We start from the raw sequence: 27,113 nt of genomic DNA, 5'->3' as shown, positions 1-27,113 counted from the left end.
ATTATGCGTTTGTAAGTTTTGCTATTTCTCTTTCTATATGTGACCAAAGAAGCTGCAAGGTAAAGACACACGCTATGAATAAGATAGTGTCAAAACTTTTCAACATGCAATAACATTTTTAAATGATTGGAAATTGAGTTAAGTGGGTTAAGACCTATTAAAGGGTGCAAAAAAATGGTACATTTAAGTGTTAATGTAACTGTACCATCAATAAATATCAGATAGTTTACGAGGAAAAGAATATAACAATTCAAGTTAGTATATCATGATTCATTAATATGAGATTATTCGTTAAGCTGTTAAGCTGCAATATTGTTCTAATACTTTTTGTTCCTTTTGTGACCCACTTCAAGGGACATTTTGTTCTAACATCGAAACATGTTTCTTCCATAATTTATCCTTTCTTCACCAAATCTGGTCAACAAATATTTGGATGAGCTCAAAAAGCGATTGTGTTTTCTGATTTCATACCATTTTCCTGTTATTGGCTGCCAAAGTAAGTGTGACGCATTTGACACTAAATTGTGTAATTGCTGCCTAATTTAGACGACACACGCACAGAACAAAACCCTGTCTGGGCAAAATTTGATGGAAATTGACTCAGCAACAGCCCTACAGCAACATGATGCATTTAGATGGCCTCAACTCGGCAGTCAGTAGTCTGACTCACAGACGGGGTTTGCACTGAGTTTGCACAGTTCATCATCAAAATCCTAATATCCTAATCATCTTTAATGTCGCATAATGTGTTTTGATGTTCTGCCTGAATTCAGACCCAGTAGAAAAACAAAAAAAACATTCCATATTCATTAGAATAATAGCCCACGTTTAGGAACTTGTGCTTTTATGTTGAACACCTGCATTTGTTGACTAAGTATAAATATTTCATGTCTATGTTCTGATTTATTTATCTATTTTTTCTTCTTCTCAAAGACCAATCCCGCAGGGCAAGTTTTGCCTCTGTAAGACAGTCAAGCATGGAGACCCCTCCCAATGCCACCCCGCAGCCCTTCAGACAGCCGGTGAGTACAGCAATGTCGGTCACACTCTCCTGATGCTATAGAAGCTTTCTGCTCGCATAGAAAACACGTACACACAAGCTTTTTTTGGGCCCAGTCTGATTTAGTAAATTCCCTCTGGGGAAGTAAAGTGAATGGGATGCTTGAGGGAGAGTCTATACTTTTATAGGTGCTTTCCATACATTACATTTCTAGCTAATCCTGCTATTACATTTTGGATGTATTTTTGTTGGGTCAGTGTTTTTACACTATATTATTTTCTATTTTACCCTATTGAAACTTCAGAGTTTTCTCAATCGAAAGCTGAAGGGCTCCATCAAGAGGGCCAAAAGTCAGCCCAAACTGGACCGGACCAGCAGCTTCAGACAAATGATTTTGCCCCGGTTTCGAAGTGCTGACCAAGAGAGGCAAGTTACCTTTACTGTATGGAGCATGGTACAATTCAAGGTAAAACCAACTGTTATCTAATTCAGTGTCACATGGGGGTCGTAGCCTGCAAAAGTCAGGAAAATACAGTGGACAGGTCTCCCAGTTTTATCACAGGTCTGACAAGTAATTTACTGTTCACAATTCACTTGATATAGATGTCCTGTGCTGTCACGTTAGCATAAAGTGTTTCCTTGTTATTGCAAATTAATTATCCTCTCCACTAAAACGTCATGTCATTAGCAAGAGCTGTTAAAATATGTAGATTTCTGATAAAGCAATTATCTATAACCAGCAGACTTCATGCACGACTGTTACATGTATGTTACCTTCTGTGTTGAGTCAAGATCATGCCATAACGATGTGATCGTGCAAAAAAGAAAGATAAAAAGTAATTGCAGCATGGATACTGTGTTCCTCGGGGATCATATTCTTGGACTGTGGGAGGAAGCTGGAGCACCCGGTGAAAACCCACACAAAGCCAAGGAGCGTACTGTAACTCCATGCAGAGAGAACCGGAGACATTTTCCTATTTTTGCCTTAATTTGATAGTTGATAGTGTAGAGCCTCACATGAAGGAGAAAAAGAAGGGTGTGACACAGAGGAATACTGTGGCTGTATGTGTTTTAACCACTAGGATGTCCCTTTTTTTACTGTGAGGTGATAGTGTTAAAAACTGAGCCACAATTCTGCCCCACAATCATCACAAAGACGACTACACACAGTATGTATAACTTAAATAAGTATTTTTATGCACTTAGATCAAGAGTTGCTTCAAGCTTTGGGTGCTACCTAACCATCAACAATCAAAGCTGTTCTTTCTTGGATGTTTGACGTGCCGATTTGTGTATTGAGTGTTACTTTAGTGGGTTAGGTGTGACTACCTACTAGAATTGCTTCTACATGGAAACCTCTCACTTTAGCTGCTGAAGACTACATTGTTTTTTTTTTAAACATTGCTGACCTCTATACCAAGCTTTAAATTAGCCTCTTATTACAAGGACAAGCTGATTGTGTGATATTATCATAGTGCTGTACTATAGTGTGTGCAATTAATTACAGTGCACTGCATTGAAGTAGAATGTGGCCATTGTTACGAAAGGAACTGTTCATGAAAATTCAAACTGTTCATATTTTTTACGATGCTGCCCGACACTCATAACTTGAAGTGTGGCTTCTTATGAACCACTCTAACAAAAGCAAAACCCTGCAGAATGAAGGACATTGCATGTAGTTATACATTGACAGATTTTCTGAGCTTTTTCTAGAGCCGTCGGCTACCCTGGGTAGGTTGGAGGGTTAATTACATCTGTCATCATGAAGCCTATCAGCCTTTTGGTGTGTGTGTGTGTGTGTGTATATATATATATATACCAAAAGTGTTGGAAAAATATCTTATTCTCAATATCTGTTGGACATCCAAGTAACATGGTTAGAAGTACATCAGGCCTGCATTAATCAGTTTGATTTCTGTTTTCCAATCGTCAGGATGCAGTAGCTTGTAACTCTGGAGGCTGACGTTACAGCTCTTTCTTGACCTCTGACTTGAGGTCACATCCCGGAGGGTTCGGGCCTGCACTGTGACCAAAAATTTTATGCAGTACACACAATCCAGTCACGACGCACATATGGGAAATGTAAAGATGTAGAGCGGGAGAGGCAGAAAGTCAAGATGTAATGCTGACGGTACACTTTCCTCCCGCCACAGGAGATGCATAATAGGCATTTTCAGGGCAGGTGTGGATGTCCATACTCAGAGATGTAAAATGTGTTGTTTAGCACAGGATGTAAAAATATCTTTTAGGAAAATGCAAGGTGAGTTTCCAATGCAGAAGCCCAGTTCAAATGATAAAATGAATCACCCTATTAGAAATGTATTCTGTGGAGGCAGCACTTAAGAAGGTGGTGGGGATAAAGGGACTTTCTCCCTCTAACAACGGCCATTAACCAGCTCCGACCACTGCCTCAGACAGCTGCCTTCACAGCCCGGTTTCAGTTCTGCCCACACTCTTAATCCACTCATAGTGTTAAGTAGACTTTGCTATATACCCTCGGCGTCCAACTTCACACACTAGCTTTCCAACGCAGCTGCTCTACCTCTGCTGCCAAGTTGGTTTAAGAAAGCCTTTCTCATATACTGCATTCTGCGATGGCACTGCTCCTCAAACAAGACGATTCACTGCACCTCTGACTAACATTAAATCTGGGCTTAAATTAGTGCTCCTCATTTTCTGCATAATTATCAGGTGTTTCTTCAAAGCCTCTGCTTTTTCTTTTCCTTCCGTTTCACTCCATGTTCAAAGCCAGTGTTAATAATGCAGCATACTAGCTCCAGCTTCTCAGTACAGATACACTCCACATTGGAGTACGGGGAGAAACAGCTAAGACTGGCTCTGTCCAGTGAAGAGGGAGATACACGTCTTCACTTTTTTGCTAAAATGAGAATATTGATAACACTCTCATGTATGTATTGAAAAAACAGCCAGCAGTCAGTTTAGCTTAGCTTAGCATAAAGACTGGAAACACGGTAAACATGAACCGCTAGTCTGGTTCTGTTCAAAAGGAATAAAATCTGCCTTACCAACATCTATTAAGTTTAAAAACTAGTAAAACCACAGCTTGTTTTACACACAGGTTTTTGTATGGAATAAACAAATCTAACATGTTAACATTAGGTGTTGGTGGGCAGATTTTGTTACCATAGTTTCCCTGTTTCTAGTCTTTATGCTAAGCTACGCTAAATGGCTGCTTGTTGTAGGGGGCAAATATGAGAGTGGTTTCTCATCCAACTCTCTTAGAAAATCAATCCTAAGAAATTATCCTAAAATGTTGAGCTATTGCTTTAACTTTCCCTAGCTCTCCAGCTTTTCAGTGTAGATAAACTCCACGTTTTCAGCTTATTCTCATTTAAAGCTAGTTTCAGAAAATGTTAAAGGAATCATTTTTGGACAAACCAGGTTAGCTGCCCCTGTTTCCAGCCTTTATGCTAAGCTAAGCCAATCACCTGCCGTCTCTAGCTTCACAGCTGACACTAGCAAAATCATAATCAATCTTTTCATTTTACGTTCAGAATAAAGTGCTTTCCTCACTACATTTTTTTTATTTATTTTTTTTTAATTGGCCCCACTGACATTGCTTCGCCTGAGAGACACAGTTTGCTCACCTTTTTGCTTCCACTACCGCTTTTCTTTTTCCTGATAGAGCTGCCCTCTTCTAAAGGTTACCCAGCGATCAGGTCTAATCAACTGCGCCTTTTTATAACGGCCTTACAGTATTTCTGCAGACTTAGCCCCACGGAACAGCTTCTATTCATTTCCATTTACACAGTAGTCAATACCAACATTACATTTAAATTAGCATTATTTTAATTATTGTGCTGTTGTAGAAAATTTAAAATTTGTATTTCCAGATAACGCCACAAACTGAGATGCTGTGGGCCAATTTCCCAAACATGCAATATGAGTCACTTGAGTTGAGTCAATAGAAAACAAACACCAGAACTGAAAACCTGGTAGTCTCAGCTTTTCCATAAACTCATTTTAAAAGGATCAGAACTCAAAAATGATATTGAAATTGCAGGAAGGACGACTTCTGAGCTGCAGTGACTCATTTTTGTTGTATAAAACACTTTCTGGATTGTTAATCTAAAGATCATAAAATATGATATGATGATGATGTATAATCAAATCTGAATTCTTCTCTCACCAGGACACGCTTGATGCAGAGCTTCAAAGAATCCCACTCCCACGAATCCCTACTTTCTCCTAGCAGTGCTGCGGAGGCTTTGGACCTAGTTTTGGATGAAGATGCCATAATCAAACCTGTCCACTCGAGCATTTTAGGACAAGAGTACTGCTTTGAGGTGTGTTGTATAACCATTTCCTTCTTCCTGGCTTTACCTGATTTCTAATGGACTTATTCTTTTAAAATTAATTGTAGACTTATTTAACCAACCAACCAACTGAATTGAAAAATGTTCTTAGTATGTAAAGATGTCAAATCAGGTTAAACTATAAAGCCACTTCTCAGCTCTCTACGAAATGTGATAAATAGTGTTTTATTGACTGTAAATGAATAAATCTAGAGTTATGGACAATTTAAAGACGTTAGCTAGTCTATAACACATTCTTTTAAACCAACTGATTAATGGGGGAAAAACAATCAACAGATTAATCGATAGGAAAATTATTGTCCGTTGAAGCCATAATGAGATATTTTACAATAATGAATATAATAAGACGTTGTTTTTGTCTGAAGGTGACCACCAATTCAGGGACAAAATGTTTTGCCTGCCGTTCTGCTTCTGAAAGAGACAAGTGGATTGAAAATCTGCAACGAGCTGTCAAACCTAACAAGGTAGATGCAATAGATTTTTTTTCATTTTATATTGCCTTGAAATGTCAAAATGACCAGATCCAAAGTGTAATATTAAGGACAGATGTTAATAAGGACTGTTGTAATGCAGTAACAGAACTCCTCGTTTCCCTCCCAGGACAACAGCAGACGGGTTGAGAATGTGCTCAAGTTGTGGATCATTGAAGCTCGGGACCTTCCGGCTAAGAAACGCTACTATTGTGAACTGTGTCTGGATGACATGCTGTACGCACGCACCACCAGCAAACCCCGGACCGACACCGTGTTCTGGGGCGAGCATTTTGAATTTAACAATTTGCCTACCATTCGTAGCCTTCGATTGCACCTCTACAAGGAAACTGACAAAAAAAGACGAAAGGTAATGTCTTCTGTATTGATTTAACAGAGTCAAAAAGCATTTGATTGTGCTCCAAATATTAAGAATATATGTTGTTTTTCTTGGTAATCTAGGAGAAAAGCACATATCTTGGCCTTGTCAGCATCCCCATCTCCAGCATCACGGGCCGGCAATTTGTGGAGCAGTGGTACCCGGTGATACAGTCCAGTGTCTTGAACAAAAGCGGTGGTGTTGGAAGTACCAAAGTGATCAACGCCTCACTGCGTGTCAAGTCTCGTTACCAGACTATGAACATCCTCCCTATGGAGCTGTACAAGGAGTTTGCGGAGTACATTACCAACAACTACAGAACACTGTGCGCAGTTCTGGAGCCGCTGTTGAGCGTGAAAAGCAAGGAGGAGGTGGCGTTCGCTCTGGTGCACATCCTGCAAAGCACAGGGAAGACAAAGGTATACAAGGCGTCAAATGTAACCTGATTCCATTATTTTTTTACATAAACCATTGCTGTGTATGATCTGTCGGTTCCTTTTCTACTGAACTGAAATTGAATGTCTTCTCAGGAGTTCCTGTCGGACATGGCGATGTGTGAGGTGGATCGGTTCATGGACCGTGAGCACTTGATCTTTCGTGAGAACACGCTAGCTACGAAGGCTGTGGAAGAGTACCTCAAACTGATAGGTCACAGATACCTCAAGGATGCTATAGGTGAGGCTGCTGTAGATTAACCCAACTCCATATCACTGTGTATGTAATCGGATGAAAGGAGTATTTTAAGCTCGAAGTGTGTCAGACAAGACTTAATTCCATCATAAACATCTGTCATTTAGCAGAAAATGACCATGACATTGTTTAATGTTGCGCTCGTTTGATCTACATTTCTGATTAATTTGTGACATTTTCCAAATTACTGTTATGTTTTGTGGTAGCAGCATTTCAAGAATACTCGTCTTATGAAGTCCTGTCTATATGTCACATCAACAAATAGGAATAACAACATTTTAGTGGCACAACATAATTGCTAATTTCTTCTTTTATTCTCTCATACAATGAAGGAAAAGTAGTAAGAATAGTTGGAATCACTGTTAAAGGTTTTTCTTGATGTACACAAACACAATGCAGTATACTGTGCGTAATACAAAGGAAGAGATGTACCAGTCATTTTTCATGTTTTATCCCATTTATTACAAATCCTGTATATTTTACATTTATATTTCTAAGTTCAAATATTAATTTCCTCCACACAGCCTTGTTTAACACATTGGTAATTCACATATTAACTCATCTTCTCATATACTCTCATAATCATCTTTATTCTCAGGGACTTTGAGAGGTACAGCATATGTGCAATTGTGTCTTCCTCATCCATCTGTCAGAGTAGTTTATGGCAGAAATGTGGTGCAAAATGTTTGCCTTTTGGGGAAAGATAACGACAGTGTGACCTACAACCTACAGGTGACTTCATTCGAGCCTTATATGAGTCTGAGGAGAACTGTGAGGTGGATCCCATGCGTGTCCCGCCGTCAGTCCTCGCTGACCATCAAGCTAACCTTCGAATGTGTTGTGAGCTGTTACTCTGCAAGATCATCAACTCTCTCTGGTTGGTTTCCCCACAGTTATCTGTTCCGTATATATAATGATTTCATCATTCCAGAGATGAAATTGAAAAACATTTATAGTATAGTTACAGCGTTTAAGATCTAGCTTTCTGTTTCAAAACTTTACATTTTCAATTTTTGCTTACCAGCCACAAAACTCATGGCCTCCATTTGTCTCCATAGTAAGAACAATATGAAAACTAACTTTATGCATATTTAAGTGGTAATAACTGAAATTGAACATGATTATTTACAATTTAAAGCGTTTTTTCAGTGCTATAATCAGTAATATTATCACCGTCATGTTCAGAAACACAATCTCAAATCCGATTTTCCAGATGTTTTAGTTTCCTGACCTTGCTGAATACCTGAAGGCTTTGGACAAGCTTCCGGATTTGACCTTGCCATTCACGCCGACAATGGGGAAATGAAATAATCTTCTTCTTTCAGCATATTTCCCCGAGAGCTGAAGGAAGTGTTTGCGTCGTGGAGAGCCAGATGTGCTGAGCGTGGAAGAGAGGATCTTGCCGACAGCCTCATCAGCTCCTCCCTATTTCTTCGCTTCATGTGCCCAGCCATCATGTCCCCCTCCCTGTTCAACCTAATGCAGGAGTACCCCGCTGAGCGCACGTCCCGCACACTCACGCTTATTGCCAAGGTGATGCAGAACCTGGCCAGCTTCAGCAAGTGAGTCCCTGTCATTGCCTGTCCTCTTACACCGACATTCATTCGATTCAGTTCACTTAGATTTCTAGACGCTGACGCTTGTGCGAGATGGGTTACATGACACAGACACAGAGTCCAATTATGAAAATACAGGCTTGCAGATTTGACTGCCAGGGTACAAACTATTACTCACCCACACTGAGCTCCAAGGCTTTTAGCGGCAACACATTTGTTCCTACCTTCAGTTCTTTGAATATTAAAACAACTCTTCTGCCTTTAAATATGCAGGTACACTCACTGTACAATTAAGATGTCAAAAGTTTAGTGGTAATTTAACAGACTCTACATTTCAGGAACATTGGATACAAATGATCAGACATCCTCAAATAATATAACCTATGTAGTTGTAGTAGTAATTTATGTCCTCACTAACTCAGTTCTTCTTAACAATTTCCCAAATATAATGCACATGATAAAGAATGAATAACAAAAAGGTATCAAATTAAATGAAAAATAAAGTTTAAAAAAAAGCTTAAACTTATAATAATTTCCCTTTTTACTTAGCATACAAGCAACTCATTCACAAGGCTTAGGCTTTACAAAAACAGAAACCACTATAAAGGTGCACTGCGTAGAGCGCAGATCTCTGCCAAGTGTGTCTGCACAGCTACTGTTGTATTGTGTGATTGAATGAATACAACCCGTAATTGGCATGTTCCCCTTTCAAGACACCAAAAGCCTGTAAGGAAACGTAAAACACACTTCATTCAAAGTCAAAAACAAGTGGCAATGAATGCAGATAATCATCTCGAAGTCATCGTATAAGACACCACGTACAATCGTGCCAAAAACAAAAGTAAACTCACCAATCTGTCTGCCTGCGTAGCGGCGGATGAGTTTCGGTGAGGTACAGCAGTTGCGCTAGAGAGAGAAAGATTATAAACAATGTAATGGTGGTCTATGTTCTCAACTATAATCAAAACCAAGATATGGCGATGTAAACATACTGACTGTTAAATTGTTTCACATGCAGAGTGAATATGCGCTGGAAATCAGAAGTACAGAACAACAAAGAAGGCAATCACTGGCCACATAACTTTTTTTAAGTCATAATATATATATGACACAATATACAACATGTTATTCAACTTAACTTCTACACGCCCCTTTATTGTAAATATTAGATCCTTCCACGGTGTAATTTGGAGTACGTTTCCATCTTCACCCCTGTCGTTATTGTCTCTGCAGATTTGGACCCAAGGAGGAATACATGTATTTCATGAACGAGTTTCTGGAGATGGAGTGGGGCTCCATGCAGCAGTTTCTCTATGAGATTTCCAACATGGAGGCCGGGGGAAACGCCGGAGGGTTTGAGGGCTACATTGACCTCGGAAGAGAACTGTCCATGCTCCACAGCTTACTGTGGGAAGTCATGGGCCAGCTTAGCAAGGTAGGTGGAATAACACGCTGGAACATTAAATGAAACATTTCAATGTGATTTCTTTCTTTAACTGGAGAAGCTCTGCGGTTCTCTATCTGTCCGACAGGATTAATATTATTTGAACTCCATTACAACTGTGGTGGAATTAGTACTTTAATATTTAACTACAGTGCTTGCACTGTTAATTTATTGAAATTGTACTATAGTTGAAACATAATGAAAGGAATACATATTTTATGCTCAGCACTAAATTGTCTTAAAAGTATGTGCTTTTTAATATCAGTATTCTGTGTTCCTTGAAAGATAATCTCTATGTTTTCTGGATGACATTTTAATTTTATGAATGAACAAGTGAATCATACTGTATAAAGCAGAGGCTTCCAGCACCTGGGGCAAGTACTGTGCCGTTTTCTACTGGGCTGCATAATCTAGTCTCTCTCCCGATACCCATTTAGATGCCGTTAATGAGTACCACGCTTTCTTTATCCCAAAATTAAATATTTATAACATGTGTTAACATGATAATGTCTTTGAACTAAAGTTGGTCAGCAGTACATGAGGTAATCAGTTTCACCTACATCATGATGGGTGGGAACACCTGGTAGAAGGCATGTGAGCATTGGATTTTCTTGATTTTTTTTTTTCCAAACCTTTCCATGTTGAAGGATGCCATTCTCAAACTCGGACCCCTACCGAGGCTGCTGAATGACATCAGCGTCGCCCTGAGGAACCCGCAGCTCCACATGCCTACAAATCACCAGCCGGACAGACCGAAGGACAGACTCTTCTCGCGCCCATCTTTCAATCGTCTAATGTCCTCTGACTTCCAAAGCCTTATGATGCGTGACTTAAACAGGTATTCTCTCACGGCTTCCTTCCTCATGTATTGTTGGTTTTATCACTTCTACACATGACATTTGATTTGCATGTCCTCAAAAAGGACTGAGCCAAGATGGGTAATGCTAATGATTTTACATTTGAACAGAACATTGATCCCTGTTGTGACTTTATCAAGACAATGTGAATGGACATAAACGGAATCATTACAGTTTATGGGTATAATTATCAGTAGCACATATAAAGGACAAGAAAAACATAATAAATGAGGATTCAGTAGCTCAAAACAAAACACTGGCGTATTTCTAAAAGCCTGTAATGCTAATGCACCTCTTCAGGCTTTTTAAGTAGTTTATCAATCAGTAGTTGCCAGCACCATCTGTTCCCAGACTCTCTTACCCAAACCTGTTTCCTCTGTGTTTTAATTCATGTCGGCACTCTACTATTGTCAAGAGACGGTAGCTCTCGTTACAGCATAACTGCCAGCGAGCCTTCTCCTCGCTGGCTTTCAACACAAACCATTATGCAACAATTACACAATACAACTTTAGTTCTTGCACAACAAAACAATTCTTAAAGACGGGTGCATAGGACCAAATACTCTTGACAGAATTCTTTGGTTTCTTCACGTTTCATTATGAAATGAGAATAGCAAAGGAATGATGCTACCGTTGTAAGTTATTAATTTATCTATATATTTTCCCCTGTTCATCCTTAGCTACCAAACTAACCAATTATTTTTTTTATTTTATTTGAACATTTATTTACAGCTTCAAACAATTAACAATCTACAGCTACAGCTAATCAGTGCATTTTCTGACCACGTAATATTTATGTAAACCAGGTCAAGGGTCAGACCCAGATTAATATAATGGATTGTGATAATTTTTTAAATGAGGAAAAAAACACATTCTAATACAGAATAATGTGTTTATATTTCAGATTTTTCTTGTGAAATACTACTTTATCCTTTCAGGTCTCTGAAGATTATTCTACAAAAAACACTCTTTGATTAAACTGCCCACAAACGGCCCATGCTGTTTCACATTTAATGGGATAATGCTAAATAGAATCAAGTATAAATTATCTATGAGATAGAGCCATTTGCAACATGTGTCTCTGTTGTGTATCTGCAGTTCGATAGACATCTCTCGCCTGCCATCCCCTACGACCGGAGTCTCAGCTGTAGAATCCCTCTCGTCTAACCTGAACATGAGGCGTCATGCGGAACGAGACCTCCGCTCGTCGAGGGAAGTGTTCTACGTGACCCGCCCACCGCTGGCTCGATCCAGCCCCGCATACTGCACAAGCAGCTCGGACATCACCGAACCTGATCCAAAGGTACAATGTCACGGTCAGGTATCGCACTGTTATTAAAATGAGGCGAGCGCTTAGGCTTGAATGCTTTCTTTGTTTGTCAGTAATAATGACAGTTTTGGGGAATTTTAATAACTTCTTCTTTTAATTTCTTTTGAGAGTGGATTATAATTGAACTTCTGATCTTAACAGGTTTTTAGTGTTGTCTTATTTAAGCATTGAAGCCATTTTCAAATCTCAAGACTTTTGATTTAATAACATAGAATTTGGTTGCAATGTAAGATTTTCACAATATATATTTAAAGGCCAAACATTACATTAATCATTCCTGTTTTTCCAATCGTAAGACAAATAAATTCGTTTTTAAGTAAAGGATTTGGAAAGGCAGGTTATTGGCAAAGCCTTTTGCAACTACACAACAAAAAAAGAAAAGTACAACCAAGCCAAGACTTTTTTATTTCAAAAACATAAAAAAAAAAACGAGTAAAACGTTTGTGTGGCATAAGTATACAAACACAATTAGCAGTCTAAAAGCATCAATGTAACTATATATGACCGCTAAATGCGTTTTAAATCAAAGTTAAAACAGAAAATATACACATTTTAGAATGGAGTACAGTAGTTTCCTTGTTGTGAGAATCCAGTCCAAAGTCCAGCTACAAAAAACATTTGCATTGTTTTTCTCAGGTCCATAGTGTGAATAAAAGTGTGTCCATGATGGACCTTCAGGATTCCCGCATGAACAGCATTTCCAACCTCAACTCTGTGGGAGACATGCTCACCTCCTCTCAAGCCTCTATTGCCGGCCTGGGCCACAGCTTCGGAAACCTCTGTGGTCCTCCTCGTATGGGAGGGCATATGCCAGCGGGCTCTGCGGGGTCTGGTTTGAGGCTGAGCCAGATGGGCCACATCGGGGGGCCCACCGAATCCATCTCTCAACAGCAGCAGCAGGCGGCAGCGGCCATGCACTTCCCCCTGTCTTTCCAGAACCCTCTATTCCATCTGGCCGCCCAGAACTCCCCGGCTCAGTCTCAGCCTCACCCCCCTCCTCTCCTCCTCGCCCCAGAGCCAGAGAATGGCCACCACGACTATGCACCGGCCTTTGGCAACAGTGCTTTCTCCCGCAGTGAGGACTTGTCTGCCCTGCGGTCACAAAGCAGTCTGGTGCAGCCCAGCATTGTGCACTCGCACAGTTACAGTGATGATTTCACCCGGCAGAATCAGGGCAATGACTTCGCCTGGCACCAACTGTCACTGCAGGTGCAGGTAGGAATCTCTCCCTTATCTTCACACACATTTTACACAAAGACAGTTTGTGATGATGTGCACATTTTGTATTGCTTAAACAGGGTTAACTTCTTATTTTTCACAAATCTGCAGATCTTAAGCCATAAATATAGAAAATAATAATAAATATAAATCTAACTTTACCATTTTGTCTGTACAGATGACTCCCATAGTATGAAGAAATCTTAACTGTTTGGTGTCTACAATTATATTGATGGATGTAACCTGTAACCACCTATAATGAAGGGTTTTATTAATTATGCAAACACATCTTGCATAACTCCTCATTTTATAGGCAAAGAGGTGACTGAAACTTAGTCATCGTAGATTGTGAAGTTAAATTAGTAACAACAGAACGTCTCTCGCCTGTAGCTGAATATCCAGAATGGTGTTTTTAAGGCATGTTTTAGCTCTTTTTCTTAATTCACAATGCTCACTGATAATCATTTCCATTGTTCACTTGTATCCGTTTCAGTGTGACCTCTAACTACCTCTCTATCTGTCTGTGATGTTTAAAATAAGTCTGATCATAATTTAAATCTTCAAACTTGACCACATGTTAAATGTGTTAGTTGCTTGCCACTGGATGGTGCCATGGTGGTTGCTTGCTTGCTTGCCTGTCAGACCTGTGCATTATACTGACAGGTTCTGTTGTATTGTCCTCCCACATTTATTTCAATAAGGGTAGGCTAAATAATAGAAACACCTCTGTATATTAAAGCCACTCGAAACTCCTGGCTAGCTACTATCATTTTGAGTGGACAAATAAGGTTAATAAAATGGCATGCCTGATTTTATTAAACTTTATATCCCTCATATAAGAGTAGAATAAAGTTTCAAGGCGTTAAAACCATAAGGCACTTCTATTGAATCATTGCTAAAACTTGATGGTTTTAAAGCTTGAACCTCTAGTCTTGTAAATCAGTGGATCTTCTGGTTTATGTCCTTCATTTTAGCACTCACTCAATTTCAATACACATGCAGTATTATCATTATCACTACTGGCTCTACAAATGTTGTGATGAGGACAGTCACAGCCAGGAATTTATTTTCTCAGTTTTTTTATTTCAAGCCAAATTGCCCAACATACTTACTCTTGTCAATTATTCTTAGTGTGATTGTAACGCCTTTTATTGAGCAACGAAACTGTCCGCAGTAATTCAGTTTCACCCCTGCAGTTCATTGGATCCTGCTGGAACTTTTGTTTTCACTGTGTTCAGACTTTATCGACAGGTTGCAGAACAAAGCTCGAATCCAAACAGAATAGGAACGTCTCTCTCATGAGCAGCAGAATATGCAAATCTAACAGTCATGTAAGGGTACTTTTGAGGGACACTTCATATGCTACAGACAACACACTGAAGCAGGATCATTCACTGGGCTGCTCTGCTGAACTCAGGGCAGATCATAACTGTTGATACTTCTCATAATAGTCTGTATTATACATATTTTAACCCTCTGTGTACTGTAGATCAGACTTGGATCTTATATCTTGAGAGTCCATACTGGAGTTTGAACATTTCCAGTAAAGCTGATTAACTTTTGAGAAAAATTATTTTATACATATGCAATAATTATATGTATAATTTGTTTCAAACTTGTTTAAAAACACATGGAAGCCCAAATTATAACCAAAAATCAAATGTCACATGTTCAGTAGGATTCTTCTGTTGTTTGGAACAGCTTTTAATTGATATAAACTGACCTTTCTGGCTGTGACTTGATGATGTGTGCAAAAGTCTGTGCAAAATGATAATGTTTAGTGATATGGTCATGTAGTCCTGCGCTATTTCTGTCCTGCTGTGTGGGCCTTAATGGAACAAACATCACAGGCCTCCTGTTTATTAATACAGATGGTGTGTCGGAACAATGCGTTATCTATCCACCCATCCATCCACCCACCCACCTTCCTAGACATTTCTGACATTTTTTTTTCTGTCACCCTATTGTCTCCTCACAGGAGTCTCTTCAGCAACAACACCTGATGGGAGTTGTATCTCAGTCAGGCACTGGGACGGGCACCCCAGCCTCCTTGGCCACACCACCTACTACAGTTCACCCTATACGCCACTCGTCCATGGCTGCGCCACAACACCTCAAGTCGCAGCGGTCTATTAACACTCCAGCCACCGCTACACCTCCAAAAGTTCGCCCGCAGAGCCGGAACCTCCTCCTTGACTCTTCTGACACAAACTTCAGCGGCAGTCATCCGAAATCACGCCATTCTCAGCAGCCGCAACAGCATCAGCATCAGCAACAGCAACAGCATCAACAACAGCAACAGCATCAACAACAGCAACAGCATCAACAACAGCAACAGCATCAACAACAACTACAGCAACAACTACAGCAACAACAACTACAGCAACAACTACAGCAACAGCTACAGCAGCAACAGCAACAACAGCAACAGCAACAGCAACAGCAACATCCGCAGCATCAACCGCAACATCAACAGCATCAACAAGAAGCGCAGCTGTCGGTGACAGACAGTCCAGCTCCCGGACTCCCATACCAGACGAGCTCCGCCAAAGAGAACCAGGGCCCTCAACCAGCTGCAGAGGAGTCAACAGACACGCCCACGAAAAGCACCAAGAAGTCTCAACAGACACAACTGCAGCCGCCACAGCAGCATCTGCTCAAACCAGGCAATAAACAGGTCAATCTAACTAAAGTCTCAACTACAGTGTCTCACTTTACATTATTATATTATTACATTGACATGAGTTCAAGGCATTTCTAAGATAAAGACATGGGTTTGAAGCATGTCGTGTGTTGTTGTTGATGTTTCAGGGTTCTCAGTCGACCTTGACCACCCCGGCCCTCAATGAACGGACAGTCGCTTGGGTGTCCAACATGCCACATCTCTCTGCTGACATCGAGAGCCTGCGGCCAGACCGTGAGGGTCAGCTGAAAGAGTACTCCAAGAGCATGGATGAGTCGCGACTGGAGAGGGTCAGCAATATTTATCTTACTACCTTTTTTAATGACTCACTCGCTTCCTCTGAATACTAAATATTAGTTTTGAAAATGTAAAAAGTATCATCTGGTCAGTTGACCTAAAAAAATGATAGTATATAACAAAAAACTCCTTCACTTGTATTCAGAGATATTTAGTGACAACGTTTCAGTACATAGAAACCTTCATCAGGTTACTTTACAAAACAATGGGAGAGAATGTCTTAAATAAGTTGGTAGGCCCACGTAGACCAATCAGGTCACACTACATGATAATGTCACTGAATCAGTCAAGAATCATACACATCATAAACATGCCAGCAAAGACCTAGAATATCAGCATGAAAACATATACATAATTTAATATAGAACGAGTGGCTTGAACATTTTTTAAAATGCACATAGACATAATGAAGAAAAGCTGCCATACCGAGATACATGTTTATATTATGTAGTTCAGGATTGGTTGGAGCTTGACAAATATGTCTTCTAGAGACTGTGTGTGTGTATATATAATTAGGAAAGAAGCTCATAAAGACGAAATCCTTCATAAAAAGATTACATAATAATATACAAGTGTAATTCATTTGGGACGAGTACAAAACAAACAGTACATCAGAAAAATCACAGACAATATCTCATAACATTACATTGAGAAGTAGCTCATCATCCAAACCCTTGAGAGAAAAACATTAGCTTTTTCTAATAGCAATTTCTACATGTACATCCCCTGCACCGGGGTGACACTGTTTCAACCTTTTCTGCCATATTGCAAGTATAAATCAGAGCTATAACTAAATCATACATGAGTTGCATAATGGTGGCTGTTGTGCATGTTTTATGATGAACAACTCCCACACTCTTGCCTTTATTAGACATGCAAATGTGAATTTACATATTTAAGCCAACCACAGTTCCGCTGCAGGTTTGTCTGGTCTTTCCCACTTGCAGCTTAACATAAAGAGAGGCGCGCTACAGAGCCGTGTCTATATTGATAACATCCCTCGTCATTCAGGAGGACTTCTGAATACGAGTGACGACACAGGTGAAGTGACTTTATTTTTATTTTAGGTAAAAGAGTACGAAGACGAGATATATGCCTTGAAGGAGCGGCTGAAGATGTCTCATCGCAAGCTCGAAGAATATGAGCACAGACTCGTGTCGCAGGAACAGCAGACGAGCAAGATCCTAATGCAGTATCAGAACCGCCTGGACGACAGTGAGCGCCGTCTAAAGCAGCAACAAGTGGAGAAGGACTCTCAAATCAAAGGCATCATCAACAGGTGATTAGTGTTCAGCTTGAACTAGAGCTGGCAGAAATAAGGCTGTGCCAATTACTGCCTGGCTCTCTCTAGTGACACAAATTTCTACCAAGGTCATAAATGCAGTAAACTATATATATTTCAGGAAAGTTAAAAGATTGAAGTGTAGCAAGTTGTGGATGTTTGAGGGCTACAACAAAACACATCTACAAGGTTAAATGTGGTGACTAGCTTTATTGGTCTGCTGTATAAGTACTCAGACAAACACTGTGCTTAGTGAGGGAAGATGTATCAAATCTTTTTAAGAATTTCTTCTCAACTTTAAGACCTTCACAAAATATGATTAATGGCAGAATGAGTAGGATTTGTTTGTTGCAGTTTATAAACACAACATTCCCCGGCTCAATGTCACCAGAAGCACACGCTCCCCTCACCGCTGTTGCCGAGGACACAGCCCGGTGTATCACATTTAGCAGCAATTCAAGAGCGGTGTATCTGACTTTGAGGTTTGTCTGCTTGGCGTTTGGACTTGCTATATTTGCGTTTTTTTTGGTGCTGTGTCCATCATTTTTGTAGCTTCCAATCCGGACACCTAGTCGCTATGTTCTTATGGAGTCCAGCCCTCATTCCCTGCGCTGTGTGGCTGGAGGCTACACACACACAGTTACCAAAAGGCTGACGCCAAGAAACGTCCCGAACACAGCAGAACTAAAAGAACAGAGAGAATGTATGCAGAGGGGCAGGGTCTCTGCAGACTGCCACACACCTCTAGTGGGTCATAAGTGATGATTGAGAGTGATTACCTTTGTAGGAGTCTATACATTGTCTTTTAAGAAAATCCTACTCATTTTGCCTTTCAAGTAAAAATTCCCAGTCAAATAGAACTTTCATGATGTCATACGTATCCATATTTAAAGAAATAGTTCAACATTTTGGGCAGTACGATTGTTTTCTCACTTGCTGCATGTTAGGTGAGACGATACCGCTCTGATATCTTACTCTGACTTTAGCTCCAGACATAAAGCTACGTCATGGAGTTTGTGTTCGTCAACAAATGAAATATATATTCATATATAACACCTTGCATCGTGTTATCTAAGTCCATGCATTTAGGTATTTGTGGATTTATATACAGCCGTTTTTATGCGCATCTTTGGAAACGCAGAACATTTTGAAAAAAATGTAAATGCTGCAAAAAAAACAACGTCTTACACTTAGATGAGGAATATTTGGCATATAGTTGCAAAGTGCAACATAGTGCAATGGAAACAGACATGGCACATAAATCATGATGCGCATGGCTTTAGGCGTCCACTGAAGATTCCGCTCCACTGAAGAGATGAAAAATGGCGCCAGACCAAAACATGTGTGGAGCTATGACGAGAAAGTAACGTTCCGCAAATTAATACATGAAACAAACATAAATACCATATTTTCTACATTGTTTTCTATCGTTTGAGGTTTGACTGGCGCCCGCATTACAGTAGTGAATGGAAACGCACTTTGATTTGCATTTTCTGAAACGTTTCACCACATTACTAACTAACCCTGTAGAGCTCTAAATTGTGACACACAAAGGACTCACTCATTTTTCCCTAGCACTGGTAGTACTGGTCAAAAGCTCCACAGGGTACCTTTAACGCACAGGCAAGAGTGGTATCGATCGTCTCATCCAGCTCTCAGAGAGAAAGCAAATATGTGTATTTCCCAAAATGTAGAACTATTCCTTTAAATGTAGCTCATTTAAATATCACAACTGATACTGAAAATCATACCCATTAGGCTCATACTTTAATATGAAACACTTCACGAGGTTGGTTTTCATTTTATTTCAACAACTTGATTACAAGGACAGAAGAAAGAAACAGGCTATATCTGACTGTAGCTACACGTACTTGAAGGAAATGTTTCATGGAAGAAAGTCGGACTCCTATCCAATGAAATGCAGTTCAGTTTATTCAGTTTATTTCTGAAAGCCAAAGTTTTGTATAAGTTGAGTATACAGTGCTCACATCTCATTTGGTAGAAAACCTCCTTGGGTTGAATTAAACAGTTTCCTCCGAGTACAGATACAGCAGATGGGTGCACACTGAACTATTTTATTTTATTTTTTACCTTTTTATTTAACCAGATAAGTCAATTGAGAACCAGTTCTATCCTGCACACACTCATTTCACAAGATGTGTATCTGAACAGCTGAATTTGAACTGCCTAAATTATTCTGACCACAGTTCCGATTCAGCTTCAGGAAGCTCCGAGGATGGCTGAATGCACCCAGAAAAATGTCAAGACCTTAATATCATCATATGGCCACATAGTCCTTCAGTAAATTTGAAGAACACCGGATTCATAACTATTTTTATCAACCGGTATGTTTGTTTCTATTTCCCTGTTGTCAGACTCATGGCTGTGGAAGATGAGCTGAGAGTGGGTGCCATTCCTGATATTAAGCCTCGAATCCTCACAGACCAGGTTTGTGCCTGTGTCTACATCTTTTATCGTTCCTATTTGCTAAACCAGTCATGTCCTCAAACAGCTTGCATCATTCTTACATCACATTCAGCGCATTTGCCAAAGCCAGTGCAGGGGAAAAGTTTGCAGCTGTCATACACTTCACCTATTCCCATCTTTCAAAAGTACGTTTGTCACATCTGGAAAAAAAACATTTCACCATTTATTCTGCACGCGGAGGGGGAAAATACAGTGCTCATCCTCAAAATCAAGGGCTTGATGGAGCTTAAATTTATGTGCAGAGGTTAATCTAGGTCTGAAGGAATACCAAGTCTTCAGCACTGAACCCGATTATATACCACGAAAAGATTATTATCATTATACCACAGAACGCATCCATCGTCAGAAAACCTTGACTGTGACTCACCAGCGCATCATAGTAATTCTGCAGGGCTCAGTGTCGTGAATGCACCATGTGGGCTGGAATGTGACGCAGGTGAAGAAGCTGTATGTGTGTGTGTGTGTCGCTTTCACGCCGAAATAAACATTTGCTGTCGTCAGAAAAAAAAAAAAAAGGAATGTACTCCACTGGGCCTGCTGTGAGATTGTAATTGTTTTTACAACAGACTTCTTAAACAAATAGGAATGCGTGATGAGAATAGAGCCCAGCTCTGCAGCCCAATTTAGAGTGTAGTAAAGCAGGATTAGTTTGCAAGCCGTCCTTGGCTCAAACTATAGTCACAGCTGTAAAAGCAACACTCATGGTCTTGAGTGTTTCAGTTAATGGATTCACAGTGAAAGTAAGTGTTGAGAAATGCTTGTCCTTGGGATTAGGAGAGGTTTGTTTATTACTCTTAAGCGAGTGTGAACAGTTCTTTCCCATGGACAGAAAACCAAATTGAGATTTAAAGGAACAGTTCAGCATTTTCGGAAATACGTATAATTTGCTGTCTTGCGAAGACTTAAATGAGAAGATCAATACAAGTCTCGTGTCTGTATGTTAAATATGTAGTTGGAACCTTGCGGACGGCTAGCTTAGCTTAGCACAAAGACTGGACACAGGAGCAGTCATTTCCTGAGGTTTCCACTGATTGACAAAGCCCAGACCATCCGGGGCTGAGGTCTACATTTTTTTTCGGTGGTCCCTGCTGTTCTGCCCGGACACTACTGCCGAAATTCAGTTCAATTATATTATATGACTACTGCAGCCATTACATTTAATTTAATAGTGATGTTAAGACAATTGCTCTGGGCAAAATGGAGAGCTGCAGGTCAGCTGAGAATTCTCAAACTGATGGCACCAGTGTTTAATTGGTACTTTACTTTATTATTATTATTCATATTTTTATTATCATCATTATTGCTATGCAGTTGATTCAATGTGTTTGGGGCACATTCTAAAGAGTACAGTAACAACAATACACCCAGAGAGAAAGTACCAAACTCCCTTAAAATAATGTGGAGTTTTGTGAGTTTAGGGGAAACTTTATAAAACGCTGTTTACAACAAACTCTTAATTATTTGTCGCCTCTTGTAAATTCGGCTAATGTGAATAGGTGAGTTATTCTTGTCTTAATATAAACAAAAAAGAAGTCAGTTAGTCCTGGTGTGTCTAGTAGTTAGCTGTAACTTATATAACTCATGCTTATATGTTCACGTAACTTGGAACTCTACAGACATTTACACACTTTCTTGTCCTCGCTCAGCATGAGTTTATGCCACTGCTTCCCTTCTTTTAACCAGTAAAGCAATCTTCATATCAACGACTGACTGTGTAAGATGCACTAGCTAGTGATTGACAGACCTGTCGCCCAATAAGTATTTCCGCATATTTTCCTGTAAACCATCACTAAATTGTCTCGTCTTGCCTCCATTCTGTTTATTGAAGATACAAAATTACAACACTGCTGTCTTCTTTAGTGACAATTAACCACTCAGTGGAGAATTATTCAGGGCTAGAGAACAAAAAATCTTCAGAACAGAATGGCCAGGCGGCACCACTGGCCGTTTTTTTACCCGTTTCCAGTCGTTCTGCGAAGCTGTTGCAGACATAAGAGTAGTATTTTGGAGGGTGATCTTCTCATTTAACTCTCGTAAAGAAAGAAAATAAACTAATTTTTTCAAAATGTCAAACTATTCCTTTAAACTTAATTAAGCTGTAAACAGAGTAAGTAGTTATTTCATCTGTTTTCTCTCCCTTCCGTCTATCAACCAGGGGTACGGCCATCCAGGATCCTGACTGCGAATACCAAAGTGACCAGAGTTCCTGAAGGTCACTCAAGTGTAAGAAGATTCAGATCCTACAAAAAAAACCCTGAAGAGAAGCTCTGCAGTGGATCCAGCTGGACCACTGGAGGCTTCATCTCCCAGCGTTCTTAAAGAAACAACTTTGCACATATTCAAACTTTGCCTGTACCAGAACTTGACAATCAGTTTAGCGTGAGGACCTACGTGTGCAGTGAATTGTCTGCACATAATGACTGAAATATAAGCCAGTGCCACAACAATGGCAATACTGTACCTAATGAGTTTCTTTATTTAATAGGAAGAATGAGAAGAGATGCGTAAAGCACTGGGGATGAAGATGGATTCATGATTCTACCCGCTACAAGCAGCACACTTGCTTCTCACTTCAGTGGCTGCAGACAAAATTTAGAAAAGGCTTTAACAAGCACAATACCCCCTCATGGTGACCTGTGACAAGCAGCATGTTGTTAAATCAGTTGATCAGTCTATGGTCCTCAGAAGAAGGGCCCAAGCAAAGACCTATATTACTATTTGATTCTGATTAAATCAGTTAGTAACATATTCTCACTGCAAAACTCTTTTCACTGACAAAAGGTGGTTATCGTTATGATTTTGCATCCTTTCTAGTACAGCCATCAATCTGAATAGATGCCAAATGTATCTTACAATCAACTAACTGCTTTAAATACAATCTAAACCTTCTCGTCGGTAACATTTTCCTTCGGCACACAGTGTAAAGCCAGAACTAGTCTTTCAGTGTATAGAGGAAGTATTTCTTCAAGCTACTAAACCTTTTTAAAAAATGGAAATACTTTACATAAATCTGAAATGTGTTATTTTGTAATAATATTATTAATCATAATGACTATATATGACATTTCAAAACAGTGATACAAAGTGCTTCATAAAAGACCTGACATGAAAGAAAAATTGACTGAAAACATTGATTTTAAGGGGGCACTCGACCGATTTTGAAAACCATTTTATAATGTCTTCTGAGGCTCTGGAGGAGCCTTGTCAAGTCTGAGACAATAATATCTCAGCTTGGGCTTGGAGACTCCAAATGTATAACACAATGTCTGCTTTACAAACTGGGACAGTGGAGTTTGACAGGCGTGTGCATTAACCAAGCAATGAAAAGATGCTATTTGTTGCATTATAGGAAATGCAGGGTATTTTAAGTTAATGGAAGTGCAATACTACTTCACTGGATTTGCCCCGCCCCCTTTTAGGTAAAACAAACTATACTATATCTATTGAACATTGTCTTCAGAGAAAAGTTATGTTATCAGAAAAATCTGAAAGATGATAGTGACGACTACAGTTTCTCAAGCAGCAATAGCGAGGCTCCAGCTGATCTTTTAAAGCCTCAAAAGTAATGTATCAACCAGAGAAAACAATCATGGCTTTCATGTCTGCCATTTACACTAAATCTTTTTTGCCTTTTCACGTTTTGTTGTACAGCACTTTGTAACATTGGCTTGAAAAGTGCTGTTTGAATTGATTTTTTAATAACTATGATTATATACATTATGTGCAACTGAAAACAAATCATATTATAGCAAGTAGTGAATTACTCATCTGTTGTGTTAAATGTTTCTGAAGCATAGATGTGCAACAGTTCTGCATGTGCTTTTGAAATGCGAGGAAGAGTAAATCGATTTGTTGTCAGATATTATTCTAATGTACAAAAAAAGAAAACCTTTGACATGGCTTTCTTATTGGAACGCATCTTTTTATATCCAACCTGCTGACTCTTCCATTTTTTTTCAAAAGAGAGTGGCGTTCAGCCTTTTGCATATACAACATCAAAGTACTGAGAGAAATGACCACAAAACAGGAGCGACGGAGAAGACAAAAAGAAAAGAGTTTCCAAGCAGGGATATGTAGTATATGTGCATACAATTTGACTGCCTTACAGTCTGTGCCACAGGGCCCAAAATAACAATGCCAATACAAAAAAAACCTGTAAACTTTGTATATTAATTGTCCTATTTTGTAGTCGGGTGATGAATTAATAAGCAGTGTGTTGGTTAACTCTGTATGTTAGTCAGAATAATTTATATTATACAAAAATTCATGGTTGATATAATTTATCTCAACCTCTTGCCTTTAAAAAGATACAAAGGTTTATGTTAATGTTACCAGAAATGTATAAAATAGCTTAATGTATATCTATTCTTATATGTAAAATGTATTCAAATCAAGGGTAGGCCTTCAGGCATGTTTAACTAGTGGTAAAAATGGATTATTATATTAACTCTTAATGCTGCAATCCAGAGCTATAGTGCTATGGTGAGTCTGCGTTCATGGGATGAGAGCTGAATAAATTCCCAGCATAGCACATTTCTGTCCTCTGGAAAAATACGAGACGTTCTTAAAGTATCTCGCCTATGTTTGTGTAACCAAAATAGCAGTGGTGCTTTCAACAATACTGGATTGCAGTTTTAAGTTACCTTTTGAAATGTGTTTTATTTATTTGGCTGCATTGCAATACAGCATTTTGAAATGTTATACTGCACATCTTACCGCTTTTCATTTTGCAATCCATAAACTGGCAGATGTTTAAGACAAAAATCTATGATATGCCCATGTATTCTTGAAACTTTCATTGTGTTAGCTGCAGTGGTACAGTTTGCTACCTCTGGAATCTTTATACCACAACCTGACAGGATACTTTTTTTTTTTCATGTGGCTAGAAAGCCTCCCTTTATTTCAGAGACAATGCTAACAAAAAGTTATCATTTTAATGTTTTTTTCTGGTTGCTGGTTCATTACCATTTTAGAATTTCCTATGTATAACTTTTTGCCATTTCTAAAGTTTGTCCTGTTTACTATTGTATTTAAGTGCCATTACCATAATATTCATGCACATCTTTTAATTACAGGATGAGATTGATTGTGTTCCAGGTATTCGTCAGACTCTCAGGAACACAGAGGTTTTGCTAGCAAGAACTTTTGATATCTTCAATGCCAAATGCACAAACATTTTGAAACAATCTTTGCCAATTGGCCAGTAAAGCCAAATACAAATAAAAAAGAACATGGTATGAGGCGTCTGTGCTTAGGCAACTACACTGCTTATATTTTGGTTGGTTCTTGGCCCACTTCTCATCCATATAAATGGTTTAATTTATGCCTTCTCTTGTATTATTTGTTACATAAAAAGGGAAGATGAGTTTTGATTCTCGGCCCAAATGAAAAACGTGACAAAAGATCCAACGTAAAGCTTGGGTAAAGCTTGGTGAGGAATATTATTGAAGTTACTGGTGAATAAGTGCTTTATGTTTACAAAATAATGAGATTTTACAAGACGTATGAACCTTCATTGACCCAGGGGAGAGTAACCTTTGCTGCAGCTAAAGCAGGACCTAATAAATGAGATATCGTGTATATTTTAAATAAGTGTATTTAACACCCATCAACACATTTAGTTTCTAAAATGGATGTATATTATTAATGGAATGAAACGAATATTTTTCTTGGCAGCTATTATTCTGCACAATTAATCTACTGTGTCACAAATATATAGTTGGTGGGATTTCTGACTTGAATTGGGCCTACTGGATGTAATACCTTAATTTACTTGACATTTCTTTGAAATAAGCCATGCCCCATGGATAAGCCATACCCTCCAGTCCCCTGATGTTGTATGGTGGATGTTTAATGTTGGTAGTTTTATTTATAATGGTAGTTATGTAGGTATGATTGCGCTTGTAATTATTCTTATTAGTGTAAGTACACTTGATTGATATGATTTGTTTTGTTTGAACTAAGGGAATGTATTCATTTTTCAGGTGATTTTTCCGAGTGATTTAAATAAACTAATAAATCCCTAAATGAAAATCTTTATTTTAACTATCAAAGTGAGCAACTTAAGCATTTTTAGAAATTTGACTGAAAGAATGGTATGGTTACATTAATGTATATGAGGGCCGTAGCCACCTATCTAACAGTGTGTGTGAGTGACACAACCCTCCAAGGGGTCTGATGTGAATTCTGCCCAAATATATTCAAGTAGAAATTTTGTATATATACACATGATCAAATAAGAATTTATACCAATGTAGTGGTAAGTAACAAACAATAAACTGTACTTTTTCCTTAAAAGAATTTTCTTTTAAAAGAAAAAAAAAAACTGACGCACTAGCTGAGTAGTGTTTCGAATGTAAAATATTGACAGTAAAAATATGAAATGAAGTAGATGCATTTCATGTCAAATACAAAAATTGTTAAACTTTCTTTGACATACAATACTATAACTTTTTTTGACAAACTAGTTTTTTCGATATGCTATACTATGACATACTATATATTTTTTTAATGCTTTCTCACCTTACAGGTTTCCATGGATCGTGGTTATATCTGGACCGCGGCCGATCCTCCTGCGTAGACCCTGCTGACACCCACTGCTACTTTCACTATTATTATTACTCACATTACTATTACTGGTACCATTACTGCTTTTATTATCATTATTAATCCAATGTTGCCGTTATAAATAATTCATATAATGAGTAGTAAGCAGAATAACAATGAAAAAATCAAAACTACTCTGCACATATGTATTGAATGCGTTGTATTTCTGTTATGTTGTTCTTTCTGTACACATGACATCTATTGCACTTCTGACCAACAGAGGATGTCGAATGTGTACAGATTGTAAAGTCCTCGGAGGCAAATTCGTGATTTTGGGCGATACAAAATAAAATGAATTGAATGAATAAACTATGATGTCTGGAATTTATTCGACATGCTATACTATGCCTTCTTTCGACATGCTATATACTATATACTATGACCGTTTTTGACTTTATCCGACGTGCTATATACTATGACCGTTTTTGACTTTATCCGACATGCTATATACTATGACCGTTTTTGACTTTATCCGAC

At 38.9% G+C, this 27,113-nt stretch overlaps 1 protein-coding gene across 1 annotated transcript in view; it reads left to right on the top strand.

Annotated features, from left to right (window-relative positions):
• Positions 1–22,179, top strand: part of LOC116393801 (ras/Rap GTPase-activating protein SynGAP-like) — a 35,380-nt gene extending 13,201 nt beyond the window's left edge. Inside the window, exons 2-19 of the mRNA XM_031866423.1 lie at positions 934–1,022; positions 1,296–1,426; positions 5,154–5,307; positions 5,703–5,801; positions 5,917–6,177; positions 6,270–6,605; positions 6,717–6,861; positions 7,609–7,753; positions 8,202–8,438; positions 9,666–9,867; positions 10,524–10,714; positions 11,832–12,036; positions 12,700–13,278; positions 15,260–15,602; positions 15,750–15,958; positions 16,093–16,254; positions 17,329–17,540; positions 19,919–22,179. Coding sequence (XP_031722283.1) covers positions 934–1,022; positions 1,296–1,426; positions 5,154–5,307; positions 5,703–5,801; positions 5,917–6,177; positions 6,270–6,605; positions 6,717–6,861; positions 7,609–7,753; positions 8,202–8,438; positions 9,666–9,867; positions 10,524–10,714; positions 11,832–12,036; positions 12,700–13,278; positions 15,260–15,602; positions 15,750–15,958; positions 16,093–16,254; positions 17,329–17,540; positions 19,919–20,279 — 4,061 coding nt within the window. The 3' untranslated portion in view covers positions 20,280–22,179. The remainder of the gene's footprint in view (positions 1–933; positions 1,023–1,295; positions 1,427–5,153; positions 5,308–5,702; positions 5,802–5,916; positions 6,178–6,269; positions 6,606–6,716; positions 6,862–7,608; positions 7,754–8,201; positions 8,439–9,665; positions 9,868–10,523; positions 10,715–11,831; positions 12,037–12,699; positions 13,279–15,259; positions 15,603–15,749; positions 15,959–16,092; positions 16,255–17,328; positions 17,541–19,918) is intronic.
• Positions 22,180–27,113: the final 4,934 nt, after the last annotated feature.

Source organism: Anarrhichthys ocellatus, unplaced genomic scaffold (genome assembly GCF_004355925.1).
Source record: "Anarrhichthys ocellatus isolate YVR2014 unplaced genomic scaffold, GSC_Weel_1.0 scaffold35, whole genome shotgun sequence".
In the NCBI taxonomy this organism is placed as follows: domain Eukaryota; kingdom Metazoa; phylum Chordata; class Actinopteri; order Perciformes; family Anarhichadidae; genus Anarrhichthys; species Anarrhichthys ocellatus.
Note: the sequence above shows the minus strand (reverse complement) of the source record. Positions and strands in the feature narration are given on the sequence as shown.